Genomic DNA, 20,478 nt, shown 5'->3' with positions numbered 1-20,478 from the left:
CAAAGAAACTAGTAAGCTCTAATTTCTCTGCTTCTGCAAACCCAGCCCTAATTTTCTTATAACGCAGCATGTAATACTGTTCTCACAACCCCAGTGCCTAGCACAAGGCCTGCCGAGAACAAGCATTTAACAAAGGAGCAATGGCTATGTACAACCTCTGTGAACCATCCTGTGCTATCACGCTCTAAACTGTCGATCACAGCCGCCTATGACCTGAGATGCAAAGAGAAGATTCTAGAAATCACAGAAAGGAGCCACCAGCAACCAAATGGGACATCTGTTCCTCGTGCCACTTAAATAATCTTTCATTTCTCACGTAACTTTGGGCTTGACAACTTGGCAACTCACCGTGCCCAGTGTACTCAAAAGAATCTGCTTCATCAGGGGTATCAAGTTCATCCACATTGATATCGATTTCATCTGGGCTGTCCAGGTTATCATCAGAGAGAACAGACCCTTCACTTTGTTGGTCCAGAGAAAGATTGATATTCGGGGCAGTGAGTTTGATCCTGCGAGGAGGAGTGTCGTTAAGATCCAGAGAATTGGGAGGTTCTAAAGAGGAAAAAAAATAGCAACATTAAGTACTAAACTGTATACGCGGCTGCCAACAGTGGGTGTGGGCCCCAGTGAAAAACATTTTTAAGGCCCTTAAGCAAAGGCACACCTGCTAAAAATCCTTATATGCCATTTGGATCCCTTTCTTGACCAGCGGGCCTCAGGACTGGGCTTATCCCAGCCACATCAGCCCTGGCCACATAAACATAAAAAGTGGGAGCCAGTTTTCAGAACTACCCTGTTCAGGTGGAAGAACCTGACACTGATGTAACGTTGAACTGAATTTTTATGATGCATAAGAAAAACAGCTAAGCTTACATAGATCTCATAATGGTTCGTGTAGACATCACTCCTATGGAATGAAGGCTATGAACTTTACTTATCCATCTATTATGTTCATAGTTACTCCTCAAATATTTCTCTTCAGTTCCTGACAACTCTGGGTATGATCTGTAGCCAGCTTGGTATACCTCTCAATTCTAGAATTCTAACTCGGCTCTTGTCCTAAGGGAGGTGACACTGTTTCTTTTTCATTAAATTTTTTCCTCTGTATAGACCATCACCCAAACTGTGTTCCATGTAATGTTTTTATGTATTATACTTGAAGAAAGCTTCTATTGGCCGATAAGTTTGAAAAACACTGGGTTTCTGTATTATAGGAATTCTCCGAACAGTATTGTCCAAAAGAATGTCTTGTGATGAGGGGTTCCATGTAGCTATTGAGCACCTGAAATGAATCCAGTGCAACTGAAGAACTGAACTTTCCACATTTATCTTAAGTTTTCATTAATTTAAATAGCCACATGTAGCTAACTGCTACCATATAGGACAACCATAGCCTTAATGCCTGTGTTATTCAAAGTGCATTGTGAACCTTCAAGAGCGGTGTAGACATACGGTGGCTATTAGGCTTATTTGACCATAGACAGAACATTTAAAAATAATTATGTCACATGACTAGTATCTTGAAAAATGCCCTATTAAATACTTGGACAGAAAAAAAAAAAATGACTTGCTTTTTTCTTGTTCCATTCTAGGCTTGGCCGATAACATCAGGGCTCAGGATCTTGGTACGATCCTGGAGCTGGTACGGTGCAAAGGGTGACCTCAGTAGAAGCGCGAGTAGGAGGCAACTGGAAATTTAAAATTCTCTTTGGATATGCCATGAGCTATACACCTGTGGTGTGTAAGGGCTTTGTTTGTCTGTTTCAGCACTCAGGATACCGAGCTTCCTTGACATAACATTTTTAATTGTACACATTCTGACAGTCAAGTACAAATATGGTGAGCCTAGGTGCGAGCTAGGATTTGGTATGATGATATAGGGTAGCTACTTATCCCAGGAACCGAAAACACTGGCAGTTCCAGCTGTGGCCCAGGAGGGAAAAGGCGGCCCCCACGAGGCAGCATCGGTATTCACGTCAACCCTGAAATTAACCAAATCGAGCCTACCACCCTCCTCACACATTTTTTTTTTTCTTTCTCTCCCTTCACTTTTATCACGGAAATCACAAGTTGGATGCCTAGGGAATGGTTCTCTCACTGAATATGACAGTGTCGGGATACAGAACACCCCTGAAGGAAATGAAGAAATGCTCCTCTCACCAGGCCTCATGTCTGCAGCACTGGGACTCAGCATTCCGTCCTCCAGGGGGACGTCCATGCCTACATCCTCTGACAGCAGTCTGAAAAAGAGCAAAGCAGAGCGTGTACACAATCGTATGGGATTTATCTTTCCCTGAAAGGACAGCCCAGAGATCCCAGGATAACATTTTCACCTCCCTTGGAATCACCTCACAATGTGCGCCAGAGCTAGTGTAAGTGGCCCCATTGAGAATTAAGACTTTCTGCGACTAAGACCCATGGAGACCAGTTTTATTCTGTGCACATAATAAGCCATTTCTCCTACCAACTCGTGTAAGTAAGCACACACCACAGGAGGAAAAAAAAATCAGAAACAGGAAAAGCAAATAACTAATAAAATATACTTCAGGTGGGCATTTCATACGTTCTCAACAACAGAGGCAACATCCGTGCTTTGGAGTCAAGACAGGCCCGACTTCGTACAGATCTCTTCCTGTGTGTAAATCTGAGCATATTAAATTGCTGTTGGGCAGAGAACGCACACTGCGCTGCTCTCTCTTTATCAGGACATTAGGGATATACCCCCTACCTCGTTGAGTTGCTGAAAAGTTAAGCAATCAATGCGAAGTGCCTAACGTTCCTGCGAAGGTACCAACTGATGTTATTTTCTATCCTTCTTTGACTATTTAAAGATTCGTCGTGAATTACATGTTGGTGAAGACAGTTCTGGTAATGAGCTATTATCTCTTCTCTCTAAACGGTATGGAGGCCCGGACTGCTTATATGTAAGCCCAGGGTAGGAGAATAGGAAAATACTGGAGAAAATTGCGACAAATGCATATGCTCTCATAGGACTACTGTTCACAGTGAATCCCCTTTGACTTATTTTTACCTCCTGTCCCTTGTTCAATATATCCCATTGGTATATTATCCCCATTGGCGATAATATGTTTTTCTTCTTTTTTTTTTTTTTAATTTTTTTATGTTTGTTTTTGAAAAAAAAAGAGACACACTGTGAGTGGGGGAGGAACGGAGAGAGAGTAAGACACAGAATCCGAAGCAGGCTCCAGGCTCGGAGCTGTCAGCACAGAGCCCAACGCAGGACTCGAACTCATGAGCTGTGAGATCATGACCTGAGCCAAAGTCAGACGCTCAACCGACTGAGCCACCCAGGCGCCCCAATACACTGTTCTTCTTGATGCCTTCCATGTAACTTCACTCATCTGGGGTTAGTCCTTGTGATGTAGGCACTAATCTAAATTTAAGCGTGATAAACCTTTGTGTTAGCATTCTAAATTTAATCCCTTCCTCTCTGTTATTGACACTTTTCTCCACTTGAGTCTGTGTCTACTAAATTTGGAATCTGCTTACCTGGATGATTAATTTCTCTAGGACCCAAGTCAAACTTCTTCTTGTCAGTAAAGCACCATGATAAAAACAAAATTCTACGTCTCTAGTGATTACTGTACTTGCTTCATTTATTCAAAGTATGTAGTGAATATCGACTATGTGCTGAGGATACAGAGGAACAGAAGAGATGAGCCTCATTCCTGCGGAGATGGGACGATGGGGTTAAAATAGTGACTATCACCAATAATTCAGTGCTGCTCTCTGAGACAAGTGAATGTCCATGCGTTTACCCATCAACCCCAAAGAGCCCTTCAAAGACACAATGTCGGGGAGTTTCTATCTCCATACACTTGCTGAGGCTTCTATCCTGTGTCTTCTCCAAAACGAATTCCTGCACCCTGGCAGAAAGACAGTGAGCAAGAGGTTGGTGTGGGAGTCAAAGGCAATAATATATTGGCAGGAACAAGGAAAATACTGTCAAAGAGAGACACCGTACTGGGTGGCCGCAAACCAATTGTCCAGCCATAGAGGTGGGGGGTTGGTGAGCAAAGAGAAGGCCTGTGCTAGACCCCAGGTTTGAAAGTCCTGGGACCCAGCGGGACGGTTTTCCATGATGGTGGAGCTTTTCAGATTTCCTTACCACGATCCCCTGTTATGTGAAGTAATCTGTATGTGTTCTCCTTGACATGCACCCTGTAGTATCTGTAAATTGCTATTTAAGAGGAATTGGATTCCAATCTTAGTTCTATCACTCACTGTGTGTCATATGACAAATTATCTAATCTTTCTGTTCCTCTATTTCGACACCAATAAAAGAGGGAGAAGGCACGATGCCAAAAAAGTAACCCGAAAAGGGAAAAAACGTGACCCGTTATTACTGTTGTTCTTTCTATCATCTATTACGACTGCCTTCTCTATTGGCCTGGAAGCTTCATGGGACAGGAACCACGTCTGTCTCTACTGTTATGTCTCCAGCACTTGGTAGAAGTCAATACCCGATAAATATGCGTTGAATTACTGAGCTTGAAATTACCTAAATGCACATGTACGTTATTTCCTCTAGTCTTCTATGAGTCAACCTTAAAAAAAAAAAAAAGACATCATAGCTGTACCTATTTCATAGAGCGCACAAAGGTGCACATAAGGGTGCTTGGCCTTAGCCCAAAAATAAATACGAGGGCTTTAAAATAGGTAGATAGTATCAGTCTCAAATTTTTGTAGGTTTTATTTGCGGCAACATGGACGAGCACGGAGGGTATCGTGCTAAGTGAAATCAGCCAGAGAAAGACAAATACCATATGATCTCAGTTATCTTAAAAATCAGCCCACCAACCAACCAAACAAACAAAACCAACAAAAAACACAAACAGACCCACAAATACACAGAACACACTGGTGATTGCCAGAGGGGAGGGAATGGGGGATGGGCAAAACGCGTGAAGGGGAGTGGGAGACACAGGCTTCCGGTTATGGAAAGAGTAAGTCACGGGGATGAAAGGTACAGCACAGGGAATATAACGGTGTTGTAACAGTGACCGATGGCAGCTACACTTGTGAGCACAGCACAACATACACAGGTGTCAAATCACTAAGCTGTGCACCTGAAATGAACACTGTGTGTCAACTATGCTTCAATAAATAAAATAGTTTTGTAGGTTTTCTTAATGTTTGTAAGTTATGGGAAACATCAGGGAATAACTTTAAGAGTCCCAGATCTGAGGGTATAGTTCTGGATTTTAATTCTCCATTAGTATTGACAAACTGATTGGCCCTGAGAAAATTGTCCAACCACCTTTGTGATTTTAAATCGAGATTATAATAAATACCTAATATCCCAGGGACTACGGAGAATAAATATAATACACATGTGAGTACTCTGTAAATTAGCATTGACTAAGTTTAACGTATTACGTTCCCTCATTTTAGACATAATATTTGTGATTCAATTGAAGTATGTGCCATTGTTGGACAAAATACAATTAAGGTTGGGTATTAACCCAGGCGAGAGAAAATTTCAGTATGACATAAATCTCCATAGACTCCATTAGTGCTCTGAACTCACTGACGTTAGTGAATAGAGCCTTTGTCTCTCAATACTTTGTGGCAACACAGAGCAGGGATCCTGTTAAGAAGGTGCTAGAAAGCCAGCAGTAGCATGCAGAGGGGGAAGGGAAAACTGAAGGTTGTAGTCAGGGGTGATCAGAAAGGAGGGACTCTCAGACCATGGCTATTACAGACGGCCATAGGGTCATTTTAGGAAACCATGGGGACAGGGAAGGAAAGTTGAACCAAAATAGCCTGGAGGCAAAAACCTGAAAGAAACGCTAGTTGTGTTCACTGTAAATACTTCAACCACATTCATGCCTTGGATCTGTAAATATTTATAGAAATGACGTGGCCAACCAGAGTAGCTGGCAGTTGAGCAAGACAGACTTAAGATCAATAGTGGATGCCTCTCGGGATCTATTAGGTAACAAATCTGTTCAGCGTGAAGGTAAATATTTTTCCTTATCCATCCATAGCCATACTCAATTTGGGGTATTCTGTCTACAGAATGGAGTTACCAAAGAGGCTGAGGGAATTGTAAAATACAAGTGGGACTCTACTATGGCTGACCTCTCAAACAGATGCTCAGCTCCACGTCTCCATCTAGAGGATGGACCCAAGACTGTTTGTTTGCTGGGTGGTTTTCTACTCGTTACTGCTCTCCACCAAATATTTCTGGCTCTTGGCCTTCTGGGCACATGGTAAAATTGGACTTTCCTGCTCTCCTTTGAAATTAGGGTGGTCAGGTGACTTGCTCCGACAAAGGGAATGAGACCAGAAGTGGTAGGTGTCACTTCTGGGCAGAAGAATTAGGTAGGAGCCAGTGCGTAGGTATCATGGGCTGCTTCCCTTCTTGGTGGTTGAGTTGGGACTCTGTCAGGTTGTGGCCAAGTGGCTATGAGGAGCAGAGGCCCCTACTAAAGCTCACAGACTATGTAAAGAAGAAAGGAATTTTTGTTGTGGTTTGCCCGAAGATGTTGAGTTTCTTTGTTACCACATCCTAATCCAGCCCATTCTGACTCGTACAGCTGGCCTTTATTATTTGTTTTGAAGGGAGTATCTGACTCTCACTCTGCCCTAATTTGAGAAATCCATTTCCCACATTCTCAACCTAGGCTCATGTGGATGATACACATCTTGTCTGGGTTACTCACACACAAAAGAATATTTTTAATGTTCAGAAGGGCATCAAATGCTTTCAACTATGTTTTAAACTTGAGTATTTCTATATCATCTTGATGGTTTTTCCATCTAGCGCCTGTTAATTTGCTTAATGCTTTTCTTTAAATTGACTTATGTTAGTTAAGTACATTTATTTTGAAAGGAAGGTTTGTATCAGGTATATATGGAAACTTAGTGTCACTTGCCTAAAATTGTCACATAAGTGAAATATAATAAAAATAAAATGATGCTATTAAATTCAAGGCAGAAACCCCCAGGCTTTCACTCAAGACTTCCACTCTGTTAAAAAAAAAAAAAAAAGACTAGTGTCTGGAAAAGTATACTGCCCTGTATCATTATAAATACAAAGAAATGCTGTATAAGATAAAGCAGCAAAAAAGTAATTAATACATTTCCAAACTTGAAAGAAACCAAGGGAAATCCCCAGGTGACAGAAACAGAGTTACTCCAGAAAGCTGATGGGAAAGTAGCCCACAGGATTTTGGATTGGACGCAGGCTTTAGGGCTCCCCAGGAGAAGTGACCTTCAGGTGCTGGAAGAAAGGCCTAGATCAGAACTTCTAAAGGAAGCAGTCAGTGGACCTTAAAGAACGGCCCCCTTACTGAAAAGGGGATGAGAGGAAACTCTAGCCTCTGGCCTTGGAAAGCAAGTCTGCCTGGAATCTTGGGTGGAAAACGAGAAGCAATCTGTAAGAATTAGGCATGCACTTGTATGCCGAGCATGTTTCAATTTATATTACCCGAATGATGTAGGTAACCCAAGTCAAGAGATTAAAATTAAATCTCATCTCTCTGAAAGATGAGCTCACACCAAAAAAACCCCAAAACCAAAAAACTCAAACTACAAACTACACAAGGGAAAAAACACTATGAGGGATTGCCATCAGATGCAGTAGACAGAGGAACTGGCAATAAAAGTCCCCCTGCTGAAAAGGAACAATATGAAAGAGATTGTAGCGATTAAGGAATAATTTTTCAACCCTTCTTGTATGAAAGCACTGAGATCTGAGGCTGTCAGGCTTAGCTGGTAGTGTCACTTACCCTGACTAGCCAGGCTGCTTCAAAAAGGAACATCTAAAAATAATAATGCAGAAAAGGGGCGCCTGGGTAGCTCAGTCAGTTAAGCGTCCAACTTCAGCTTGGGTCATGATCTCACGGTCTGCGGGTTCGAGCCCCATGTCGGGCTCTGTGCTGACAGCTCGGAGCCTGGAGTCTGTCTCCCTCTCTCTCTGTCCCTCCCCCTCTTGTGCTCTCTGTCTCTCAAAAATAAACATTAAAAAATATATAATGAGGCAGAAGGGTTGACAATAAAGTGACATAAAAACTGTCAGAAAAGTATTAACCACAGGAAAGCAAGCATCACACTATTGATATCAAACAAGATACATTTTAGGCAGAAAAGCATTATTAAACTTTACGAAAGTTATTATTTCACAGTAAAAGAAATAACTCTTCAGAAGATATAATAATCCAGAACCTATATGCTTTCAACAACAGCCCCAAAATAAAACAAACATTGAATGTAAGTTATAAGAAAAATTAATTTTGTGTGGGAATATTTAAATAGACTTCTCAAGAATTTATAAATCAATCTGAAATAAAGGCATAAAGATATAGATTTGAATATAATAATATAGCTTGATCTAATAGATCTGCACTCAATAAAAGTACACAATTTTTTTTTCAAACTTACAAAAACTGACTATATAGAATGTCTCACAAAATACCAGAAGTCAAAATCACATGTGCCATAATCTCTGACTTCAGGGACATACATCTAGAAATCAATCGTGAAAAGACAATTTGGAAACCGAAAAACCCATTTGTAAATAACCGACAACAAAGCTCCATGAAACAAAAGTTGTGAAGGCAGCTAAGGAAACTCCTAGAAGATAACAAATAGTTTTGAATTCGGATATTAGAAAATCAAACGGACTGAATTCCCGGAGTTCAACTCAACCCAGGAAGCCAAAAAAGAACCGCGCTCTCATGTGATTCGATGCTATTTGTATTAAATCTGTGTACCACCTCTCACGATCATGAACACCAACTCAGGGGGACAGTGACATAAGTGATTCTCCAGTTTGAGAGTGGATTCCACGTGCATTGGTTGATTTTGTATTTCTGGGACTTCATAAAGCAGCTAGTATGCAGTCGCATGGCACTAGGCAGTCATCTAGTGAATGACCGCAAACACAAAACTTTTGGACACAGTGAAATGCACTTCTTAGACCAGGTACAGAGGTAAGCCCATTCTACATTTTACATCCTTCCAGCATGACTGAATCTGGAAGGATTTAACTGTTGTTGTAGGATTAGCCTTGCCTGAGATCAGGTTCTTTTTAATAGGAAAGGGGCAGGGAATCAAGATTTGTCACACACACACACACACACACACACACACACACACACACACACATCTAGCATTTCTAGATGGTAATGTTTCCTGATGGGCATAAACACCCAGAAGCACGCAGCAACCCTTTTGGAGTATAATCATTCTTGTGAGACCGGCCACTAAAAAACATAGCTCCATAGAGGTAGGGCAGCAGGTTAAGACCTTAATTGTTCTTTAGAAAAATATCATATGGTTATATTTGGCTATATTTGGGAAAATGATTACATAAAGAGAAAGTTCCTTTATGTCAGAGTTTCTAAAAAAATTCTCCTGGCTTCCTTCTGGTCAAGTAAGATATACCGGACTGTTCAAGTGGCTTCCTCTAGAAACGGCGAGACAGGGAAAAAAGAAAAACCAAACAAAACTTTTCATGAGGTGCTTGCCTTCCTTTGTTAAGTAGGTAAATTAGCCCTTTAAAGCCCACAGGTTGGAGGACTGCCGTTTCAGGATTCTTGTCTGATAAAGTAGGCTGCATAATTTAAGGTAAGAATGGGTGCCATGTTGTGAACCCCAGGGCACTTACCAAATTACTCAAGTGGGAGGCAAGCCGGAGAGGCTGCCCTGGGTTTCACACTCCGCTTAATCACGCTGATCCCAAGGAAAGGAAGGGAGCTTAGGTCCCACAACAGGAAACTGGGTTTCAGCCCATAAAATGAGGCTCTTGGCAACAATTAGCTGCTCAGCTGAGCTTCCTTACCCTAGAACAGATAAGCGCTGTGGCCCCTAGGGGCCAGCCAGCGGAGGCAGATAAGAAAGGGGTGATGACAGGGAAAGCGGATGACAAAGTGAAAGACACAAACATTGGGCCCTCGCCCAGATACCAACTTCTCTAGAGATTTTGCAGAAACCCACAAGCCGTGCCATCTTTTCTCGAGTCCTCAGAGGAGAGGAACACAATGCTGTCTCCTTACCCAGGGTCAGATTCTAAAAGTCTGCAGGTGGCAAAGGTGACTTGTGGTCCAAATGGCCCTTGGATAAGGTTCTTGAGTTGTTCCCTGAATTGCAACGTATGTGGTTGAAATCCTCTGTGTATAAAATCCTTTACAATAAATCTTAGGAACACTAAAGTTAAGGAACACCGAGCAGGAAAAGAAGACCATCCTATTGCTTCCCACCATTTGCTTTTAATGATAATTAAATCCTTTGCAACCATTTGCATTCAGTAACAACGAAACCATTGGCTGGGAGTGGAGATGGATGGAGAATTCCACCTCCTGCCTGGGAAGCTTATGCCCTGTCTCTTCGTGTGTTTTCAAAGACCTTAATACAGATCAGTCATTTGTGTGTTGTTGAGACGATGAAATTAAGCGGCATCGTCTCACCCTGAGGACGGGAATGTAGTTGTTCATGAAGGGACTCTCCGTCCACAGCCTGAATGACTCCCAGGCGTCTCCAACTCCACAGGCACGAAACGGCATCCAGCATCTTCCTCCCCACAGATCAGCCACATCCTATGGTCTCCGGGGTGGTTTTAAAAAACGTCCACAAATTCACTGATGCTCCTTGCAAGAGTGGAAGCCTAATTCCCCTTCCCTTAAGTTTGGATCGAGTTTAGTGACTTGCTTCTAAAGAACAGAATGAAGCAGGAGGGACAGCATGTGATGTCTGAGAGTAGGTCCTAAAAAGCAGCGTGGCTTCCTCTCTGCTCTTTCTCGGGTCATTCACTGGGAGAGGTCTGCTGCTGTGTTGTAAGGCCACTCAAGCCGCCCTGGGGAGATATCCATTGGTGAGGAACTGAGGCTTCTAGTTCAAATCCAGGAAGGAACGGAGGTCACCTGCCAATAGCCAGGTGAGTGACCCACTTGGAAAAAGTTCCTCCAGCCCCCATCGAGCCTTCGAATGACCATAGCCCCAGCTGATGCCTTGGCAGCAACTTCCGGAATCCGAACCACCTAGTTGATCACACTCTTGAATTTCTGACACACAGACACCGTGAAAGAATAATATCTGTTGTGTGATATTTGTGATATATTTGTTATTTATATGTATGTAATACATAATGTTATCGAGATTTATAATGTACTTGTGATATGTAATATTTGTTGTGTTGCTAAATGTTGAGATACTTTATCATCCAGTAAAAGCAAGCTGCCACATCCCACGTCCCAGTGAATGTCTCCAGCTATTACCTGAGCACGCAAACCTCCGAACCAACACTCGTTCTTACTTCCCCTTCTTTTCTAACCATTTCTTCCCAATCCAGGTGACCATCCAGTCCCTTGGCTTCGCCTCACCTCTCCTGTCCACTCTCACTGCTAATGCCACTTATGCCAACGGGTAAATGCTCAAGTCCATTGCTTCCTTGCACAAACCCGTTTCCCCTTTTCTCTTTCTGATTTTCCTCCCCACGCCCTCCAGATCACTAACTGAATATCTGTCTCAATTCAACCTTCTTGTTTAAATCCCTTCAGTGTTCCCTACTGTCTGAAGGGAAAGGTCTCGAGGCCTTCCTGGTCTGTCCCCCCGGCCCATGCCAAATCAGAGCCTCCTTTCTTATTGCCCACTCCCTACTTGGTCCTGCTAATCTTGCCCGTCTTCTGTTACTCCCCTTGGACATCTCAGGTACTGATCTCACCCCCAATGCACACAGGTGGGTCAGGGGCCATAGTTGCCTGTGCTCACTTCACATTGGATAGTTTTCATACTTTTTACGATCACCTATTCATAACTTGTCTACTCCCCCAGCCCGCCATGCCTCCCCACTCCTATTCCTCCCTCCACATAGGCAAAAGACTTCATGTGGTGCTTAGCATAGAGCCTAGCACGTAGGGGAGAAGGAGAAACAACGATTGAATAAGCACCTTTAGATGTGAAGGCTCCCTGCTTTTCCGGTGAAATGTTCCTCCCAATATCTCACCACGTATCAGAACTTGGTCATCAAAATTCTCTACCGACAAACTACTTTTGTTAACAAGTTAAGTTTCTTTAAAACATAACTTAGAAAGGTTAGCTGAGTCTTACAGAAATGATATTATAAAGAAGCAATTGCTCTAAACATAATTAGGTAAAATTCACCTGGTAGCGTTTACTGAGCCCTCTACCTCAACAATAAAAGCTCCTGGATTGAGCATCCAACTCTTGATTTGGCTCAGGTCATGATCCCAGGGTTGTGGGATCGAGCCCTCCATTAGGTTCTGCTGAGCAAGGAGCCTGCTTGGGATTTTCTTCCTCTTTCTCCCTCTCTCTCCCTGCCTCTCTCTCTGTCTCTCTCTCTCTCTCTCTCTCCCTCTCCCCCTCTGCCCCTCTCCTCACTCACATGCTCCCTTTCTCTCTCTAAAATTAAAAAAAAAAAAATTAAAAAAAAAACTTAAAAGCTCCTTCCTGATATTAGGAGCATGTGAGTGTGGGCGTGGCTAAGCAAGGGAGAGGTTCTCACGAAGGGTGGGGAGGAGATGTGGACAACTGTTGGTCTTTAGAATTGAAGCCGGTCTTCAGTTGCTGGAGACGACGGCTTCTGCAGATGACCAAGTGACGGCATTTGGCCCAGGCTCCCACAATCCTGCCCACCCCCCCGCCTCACCAGCTCAACACTACCTGGAATTTATCCTTTGTGGAGACCTCTCTGCCCTCCCCTTGCCTTAGGAGATACGCTCACGAGGGTTCTTCTCCCCCACAGCACAATGCAATGGCTTCCCTGACTTAATTTTACTTCCTTTCCCTCAGACGTTCAAGAGGGTACACACTCAGGGGCGCCTGGGTGGCTCAGTCGGTTGAGCGTCCGACTTCGGCTCAGGTCATGGTCTCACAGTCCGTGAGTTCGAGCCCCGCGTCGGGCTCTGTGCTGACAGCTTGGAGCCTGGAGCCTGCTTCCGGATTCTGTGCCTCCCTCTCTCTCTCTGCCCCTCCCCTGCTCATGCTCTCTCTCTCTCTCTCTGTCTCAAAAAAAAAAAAAAAAAAAGAGGGGGCACACTCAGACGCCAGAAATATGAACAGGAGCCTCCATAGATACTCTTCCAACTGCTGCTCGAGCAATTAGAGTTGCTGACCCGCAGGGTGTGGTAGAGGCTTTGAGTCTGACCTCTCTAGAGCTGGGCTCAGCAAAGTTTTTCTGTAAAGGGCCAGACATTAAACATGTTAGGTTCTGAAGGCCACACCATCTCTGGGGAGACTGTGCAACACTGCGGTAGCACAAAAGCAGCCATAAAGAATATGTAAACGAAGGGGTGCGGCTGTGCTCCACTAAACCTTTAGGTACAAAACTGGGTAGCAAGCAGACCGGACTTGACCTTGGAGGCTATAGTTGGCGTGAAAACAACTTGGATAAAATTTCCGTTCTCAAAGTCGGGTATGTATGCCTCTAAAAATTGTGAAGCTTTAATGTTTTCTGCAAGCAGCACCCCCAACTATGGTTGCGTGAGTATAAAGAGTTTAACTGGAGGTACAGTTTGGAGCTTTATGCATCAAAATGGTAACTGCAGGTGGCTTTTGACCAGCCATTCCAATTCTAGGAATATATGATATACGTAAAAAGATGTTTACCGTAATAAAAGAACCCGGGGTTTTTTCGAGGGGTATGAATTTGATGGTGATACAAATACAAAACAGCTGAACGTTTCTCTGATGACTGCTATCCCAAATGTACTATTTTCATCTCCTTTCCCCGCTTCCTTTTACCTTGTCACTTTCAGGTGTTAAAATCCAATTCAGTTTAGAACTGCTAATTTCTCATCTCACAATCCAATCTCCTTCACTTCACTCTCCTAGTGGTACTGCCCAAAGCTGGGCCTCAGGGAGCTCAGGATAGGAAGGGCTCTTCCCTCCCTCCTTCTACTTAGACAGCTTAGATCCAGGGAAGGGGCTGGGTAGGTGGGAGGGTGCAGTGGGGGCTGGGAGACGCTGGGGTGTATTTCCACTTCCACGCCTCTCCCCAGCCCGGTTTCTGGGAGGCAGCTCAGTTCTCTCTAGCCCCCGGCCTCTGCTCCCTTGCTTGAGCTCTCTGAGGTCCCACGGGGACTCCCCGGTGCCCTCTCCTCTGGTACCAGAGACCTGGCTTGACCACGACTTCACTCTGTCCTCAGCTCCTGACACGGCCTCTGGTTGGGGCCTTCTCACCTTGGGTGGCATATTAGTCTGCTGGGAAGGCTGCCCTAACAAAGACTATGGCCTGGGTGCCTTAAACAACAGATTTCTCACAATTCTGGAAACCAGAAGTCCAAGAGCAAGGTGTCGGCAGGGTTAGTTTCTTCTGAGGTCTCTCTCCTTTGCTTGGAGATGGCCACTTTCTCCCTGTGTCCTCTCGTGTTCTTCACCTTAATGTGTGTCTGTATCCTAATCTCCACTTCTTACAAGAGCATCGATCATATCAGACTAGGGTCCCATTTTTAATGACCTCATTTCAACTTAAATATCTCTTTAAAGACCACCATCTCCAAATGGGAGATGCTAGGGATTAGGCTTTAGTATATGAATTTGTGTGTAGGGGGAGTGGGTGGAGACACAATTCGGCGCCTAACAGGTGGGGTGCTCTAAAAATGACTCAAGTCCACTATTATCTGTGGGGTCACTGTATGATGTAGGAATCCTGTATTGCCCTACCCCATCACACTGTGGTAGCTCAGGCCACGCCCTGCCACTTTCCTCAGGACACACACACAAGTCCACTGCCTACGTAGACCGCCAGCTGGGAGTGGGATGAATACCATGGAAGGTATTCTGAATCTTTACCCATGACCCGCTTGGAGCAACCCTCACTTGGCTTTGGAGGGGCAGAAAAAGACTCACCCCACTATTCCTAACCAGCAAAGACTCTTGAAAATTCCTTCACTCTCCTTTCCCCTAATCTTCTGCTCACATAGGCTAGGGTGATGGTTGAGTTTGGCAACAAGTGGCTCATCTTTCAGGAGGCCTTGGGAGAAGCATCCAACCCAACTGTCGAGAGCGTCTTGCCGTCTCTTTCACGCTCATATGGGCTACTTTGCACCACTGTGCCCTTCGCCTTGGACCCAACTTGTCCATCCACTGACTAAAGGAAATTTTCTACTTAAGTGATTTATTTTTTTTTACAAAAATGTAAGGGATAGCTTAGATGCCCATTAAGAGAAGAGTGATTGAACAGGGCACGAAATTCATCATATCAATGCAAAAAAAAAAAAAAAATGTAAATGCATTGACACGAAATGGCATCTCAGATATATTTAATAAAGAAACGAAATCTCAACATGGTATGTTTAGAATAATATTTGTATAGTTATGCACACTGATACATATGTTTAGGCACAGCCAAATTCTAGAAGGAATAGACATAAGCTATTAATAGCAGTTATCCATATGGAGTTAGGTATGGGAAAAAGGGGCCTTTTGCTTTTTATTCATTTACTTTTCTGTGTTGTTTCCATTTTTAAAACATCAGCATGTGTGGCATTCTAAAACAAAGAGGTAACGTAAGTATAATTAGATTCTATAAGAGTTTCTGGAAATCTCCTCTTGGGCAAAGTCAAGTTAATGCTAGAAAAATGAAGTGCTAAGTAGTACTTTCAGCTGTTTATCAGTAGCAATACGACGCTGTCACGTCCCCCAGCCATATTACCAGGGATCTCAACGTCTCCCAAAATAAAGTGTAGGAAGCCGTAGGCGTACACAGAAACACGGAATGCCAGCGTCACCGAAGAAAGGCGGAGAAGCCCAGCCTCCGATCAGCCCACCATGACAGGCGGCCCCCTCTGGCCGCACGTCTATCATATCCGTTCCTCCTCACAAGTATCTCTGAAGATCTGGGCCGTGCAAGCGGTAGGGACATCAAAATAAAAGACGCCCAGCCACTGCCTGCTTTCTCGCGGCTACTGCTGATTCAAGTTTTGCAGTGTCTTCTCTTCAGTTTATCTGATTCTACCCGTCTTTTACAGTCAGTATCTGAACTCTGCCTTTTGATGGTTTCCCTGTTCCCGTGGTCTAGTCTTGGCCTTGGGCTCCTTTGACTGTTTCTGTGTTTATTTCCGTAGGCGTGTGGCTTTTTGTGTTTTAGTCTTGCATCTTGTGTCTTTAAAAAACAAAAAAGGGGGCGCCTGGGTGGCCTGGTGGGTTAAGCGTCCGACTTCGGCTCAGGTCATGATCTCATGGTCCGTGAGTTCGAGCCCCGCGTCGGGCTCTGTGCTGACAGCTCAGAGCCTGGAGCCTGTTTCAGATTCTGTGTCTCCCTCTCTCTCTCTGCCCCTCCCCTGTTCATGCTCTGTCTCTCTCTGTCTCAAAAATAAATAAACGTTAAAAAAAAAATTAAAAAAAAAATCTCCCCCTATTTTTGGTTCTGAAAACTCCACGACTTCATGTATGTTCTTCTTTTCCTTAAAGAAAAAGAAAAAACTTGATTCGCGTAGCATTTTTCCGCCTCCGAAAGTTTTCGTACTTTTGAAATCAACATCGTCTTTGGGTAGCGTCCCTTTAAGTCATTGTTATTTGTTTCTGGTTCTCAAATGAAGAAACTGAAGCGGAGAAGAGAAATATTTCCTTCTGGATGGGCTGACTGTCAGCTTCTAAAGAGCCAGCTGGTACTGTGTTCCCCATAAAATCCCAGGGGTGCTGAGGGCACCACTCACAGCCTGCCCCCAGCGAGTATTTGTTGAATAAAATACCTGATGGATGTTCCAGTATCCTGTACCTTTGGTAACACCATCCCATTTTTATTTTCTGGGTTTCCTGCCCGATGGCTCAGTTTTTCCTTGCTTTCCTCTAGCGTAAAGCTCGTTCATCTTTTCATTCCCACCCAGTGACTGGCTGCGAATTAAAATAGAGTCACCCCTCCGACCCCAGTGACCCCAGGCAGCAGGCTATGGCAAGATACAGGCAGATTTCTGGAATCCATTCCTGCAGTCAGCTCCCCATGAGTTCAGGCCTGAGACCGATAGGGACACACGCAGAAATGGACACACAGATGGGGCGCCTGGGTGATTCAGTCGGTTGGGCGTCTGACTTCCACTCAGGTCATGATCTCAGGGTTTGTGAGTTGGAGACCCGCATTAGGCTCTGTGCTGACAGCTCAGAGCCTGGAGCCTACTTCCGATTCTGTGTCTCCCTCTCTCTCTGCCCCTCCCCTGTCGTGCCCTGCCTCTCTCTCTCTCTCAAAAATAAATGAACGTTTAAAAAAAAAAAAAAAAAAAAAAAGGAAAAGAAATGGACACACAGAAAGGAATTGTACCTGAGTGTTCCAAACTGTCCCAGTGGCAAAAGAGACAGAAGGGAAGCTTCCTGTCATTTTTTTAAGCCACCATATCCCAAAGCCTGTGCCAAAGAAGAGGTTCCACAGATCTATACAAAAGGGCTTTGTGCCAGGTTAAGATTGGGAAACACCATGTATCATACCCTCCTTTTGAAATTTTATGACACATGTGAACCTGTCATAGACTCTGAGATGTCCCAGAGAAAATAAATCTGATTTTTGTGTACCTCACAAAGGTAAACCAAGGAAACTTTCTTTCCTTTTTTCTGTTTTTTAAATTTTCTCTCTCTCTCTCAACACGTTAATGCCGAACAAAATTTTCGAAGCACAGCTCTGAAACTTAGCCCAGCGTGATATGTGAGCCTCTCCACACATCTTCTTGGACTGTATCTACCCAGAGCTCAGCAAATGCAGCCTGAACTGCTCTGTCATAGTGATTCTTCTTACAAACCAGTGCGGTTGCCATAGGGGAGGTGGCTGGGGTGAAGGGTGAGATAGATAAAGGGGTTTGTGATGATCACTGAGTCATGTATGGAATTGTCAAGTCATTACATAGTTCATCTGAAACTAACAAACAATGTATGTTAATTATACTTTAATATAAAAAAAGTGTGACCTTAGGGTGCCTGAAGCATCCAACTTCAGCACAGGTCATGATCTCATGGTTCATGGGTTCGAGCCCCACGTCGGGCTCTGTGTGGACAGCTTGGAGCCTGGAGCCTGCTTTGGATTGTGTCTCTCCTCTCTCTCTGCCCCTCCCCCACTTGCACTCTGTCTCTCTCTCTCAAAAACATTAAAAAAAAAAAGCGTGACCTTAGGGAAGTTACAGAATTCCTACGTGCCTCAGTTTCCTCGTCTGTAAACAGGGTAGGTAACACTACTAACATAGGGAATTGTCAGGATTAAATGAGTTGATTTAGGTAAGGATAGAGAACACTGCTTGACATGTTCACATGTCACAGTTTATGCTACAGAAGGTTAGATATTGCTGTTATTATTTTGGTAATTTTGCTAAAAGTTATAATAGAAAAGTGGTTTTCAAAAGCAGGTGTCTTGGATTCCAAGATATTTTTTTTTTTGCACAGAGAAATCTATCCTAAAATTCATATGGACTCTCAAGGGACCTCAAATAGCCAAAACAATCTTGAAGTAGAAGACCGAAGTTGGAGGTCTCACACTCTGATTTCAAAAGTTATTACGAAGCTATAGTGATCAGAACAGTATGATGCCAACATAAGGACAGAAATATAAACCAATGGAGCAGATCAGAGAATCCAGAAATACACCCACGCCTATACAGTCAAATAATTTTTAAAAATTTTACTTTTACATAATCTCTACACCCAACGTGGGGCTCAAACTCACAACCCTGAGATCAGGGTTGCCCTAATGATTGAGCCAGCCAGGCACCTGTGGTCAAATGTTGGTTTTTTTTTTTTTTTTTTTTAATTTTTTTTTTAACGTTTATTTACGAGACAGAGAGAGACAGAGCATGAACGGGGGAGGGTCAGAGAGAGAGAGGGAGACACAGAATCTGAAATAGGCTCCAGGCTCTGAGCTGTCAGCACAGAGCCCGACGCGGGGCTCGAACTCACGAACCACGAGATCATGACCTGAGCCGAAGTCGGACGCTTCACCGACTGAGCCACCCAGGCGTCCCTGGTCAAATGGTTTTTGATAGGAATAATAAGACCACACAATAGGGAAAGGACAGTCTCTTCAACAAATGGTGCTGAGCAAACTGGATATCCACAAGCAAAAGAATGAAGGTGGACCCCTACCATATACCATATACAAAAATTAACTCAAAAGGGATTAAGGACCTAAGTGTAAGACCTAAAGCTATAAAACTCCCAGAAGAAAACATAGGGGGGGAAATTTCATGACAGTGGATTTGGCAACAATTTCTGGGATATGATACCAAAAGCACAGATAGATACATGGGACTATATCAAGCCGGAGAAGGAACTGGCTACATACTCACTCCCGGGCAGCTCCAGAATCCCTAATCCCCATCCCTGCCTCCGCTTCTCTTTTCCTCTTTCCTCCATCTTGCCAAGGGTTAGGGCGTAACAGATCCAGGTTAGCTGGCCTCTTGGCAATGGGAAAATTCCAGATCACATCTAAGGTGTCCAAAGATTCTGAACTCCCTTATGTCCTCAATTCAAAGCTGGAAAGAACTTCCTTCATACCTCCACCCTCAACCTCATTCTCCTGCCAGGAATTTCTCTGTAGACTTTCAGACCAGTTTAAGAAAAACCAATGCTCAGGGGCGCCTGCGTGGCTCAGGCGGTTAAGCCTCTGACTCTTGATTTCAGCTCAGATCATGACCTCATGGTCTGTGAGTTCGAGCCCCCTGTCAGTCTCTGCACTGAGCGCTGAGTATGGAGCCTGCCTGGGATTCTCTCTCTCTGCTCCTCCTCCACTAGTTCTCTCTCTCTCTCTCTCTCTCTCTCTCTTAAAATAAAGAAATAAAACTTAAAAAAACCCAGAATGACCAAAACTAGAGAGGCAACCTATCATAGTGGGGCCAAAGGTATCAACCCCATTTCTTCATCCACAAATTGGGTTTGTTAGGGGAGATAATGTAAGATTTCAAAGAGATAATGACTAAAATGTTTGGCAAGTATTTAATTGTCATCATTACAGTATTTAATTGTCATAATAATTAAATATCAATATAAATAAATGTATTGCCATAAATTAAAGTTAAAAACGCAAATAATAATATAGTACGATTATTCGGGGCTAAACTAGGCCTCCCATATTCACTGTGAGTCACCAAGATGGTCATGAAACCCCTGACGTGACCTTTAGACTCAGCCCAGGAGTATGGCAAATGACGCATGGGGGCCAGTCACCAAATACGGAATCAACAGGAATTTTCAGCACATCCACTATCACATTTCTAAGGTAACTGTTACGGGCTGGATTTTGTCCTCTAAAATTCATGTTATGAAATTCTAATCCCTGGTCTTTCAGAATGGAGTATATTTGGAAATAAATACTTTAAAGAGGTGATGAAGTTCAAATGGAGTCATTTGGGTGGGCCCTAAGCCCATATGACTGGTGTCCTTACAAGAAGAGGAGCGTAGGACACACACATGGAAGGAAGACCATGTGAAGACACAAGGAGAAAGCAGCCATCTCCAAGCCAAGGACAAGGGCCTCAGAAGAAACCAACCCCACCGATATCCTGATCTTGGACTTCCAGA

The 20,478-nt window shown here is 43.7% G+C and overlaps 1 protein-coding gene across 7 annotated transcripts in view; it reads right to left on the bottom strand.

Moving 5' to 3' along the window:
- PRUNE2 (prune homolog 2 with BCH domain) overlaps positions 1-20,478 on the bottom strand; it is a 266,301-nt gene that overhangs the window by 35,460 nt on the left and 210,363 nt on the right. For all 7 annotated transcript variants that reach the window (XM_053205246.1, XM_027041002.2, XM_053205242.1 and 4 more), the window contains exons 10-11: positions 2,161-2,240; positions 349-552 (exon numbers count right to left, since the gene is read on the bottom strand). In XM_053205246.1, coding sequence (XP_053061221.1) covers positions 349-552; positions 2,161-2,240 — 284 coding nt within the window. The remainder of the gene's footprint in view (positions 1-348; positions 553-2,160; positions 2,241-20,478) is intronic.

The sequence above is a fragment of the Acinonyx jubatus genome, chromosome D4, assembly GCF_027475565.1.
Source record: "Acinonyx jubatus isolate Ajub_Pintada_27869175 chromosome D4, VMU_Ajub_asm_v1.0, whole genome shotgun sequence".
NCBI lineage: Eukaryota > Metazoa > Chordata > Mammalia > Carnivora > Felidae > Acinonyx > Acinonyx jubatus.
The sequence above is the reverse complement of the archived record's forward strand: the minus strand, read 5'-3'. Positions and strand labels throughout refer to the sequence as shown.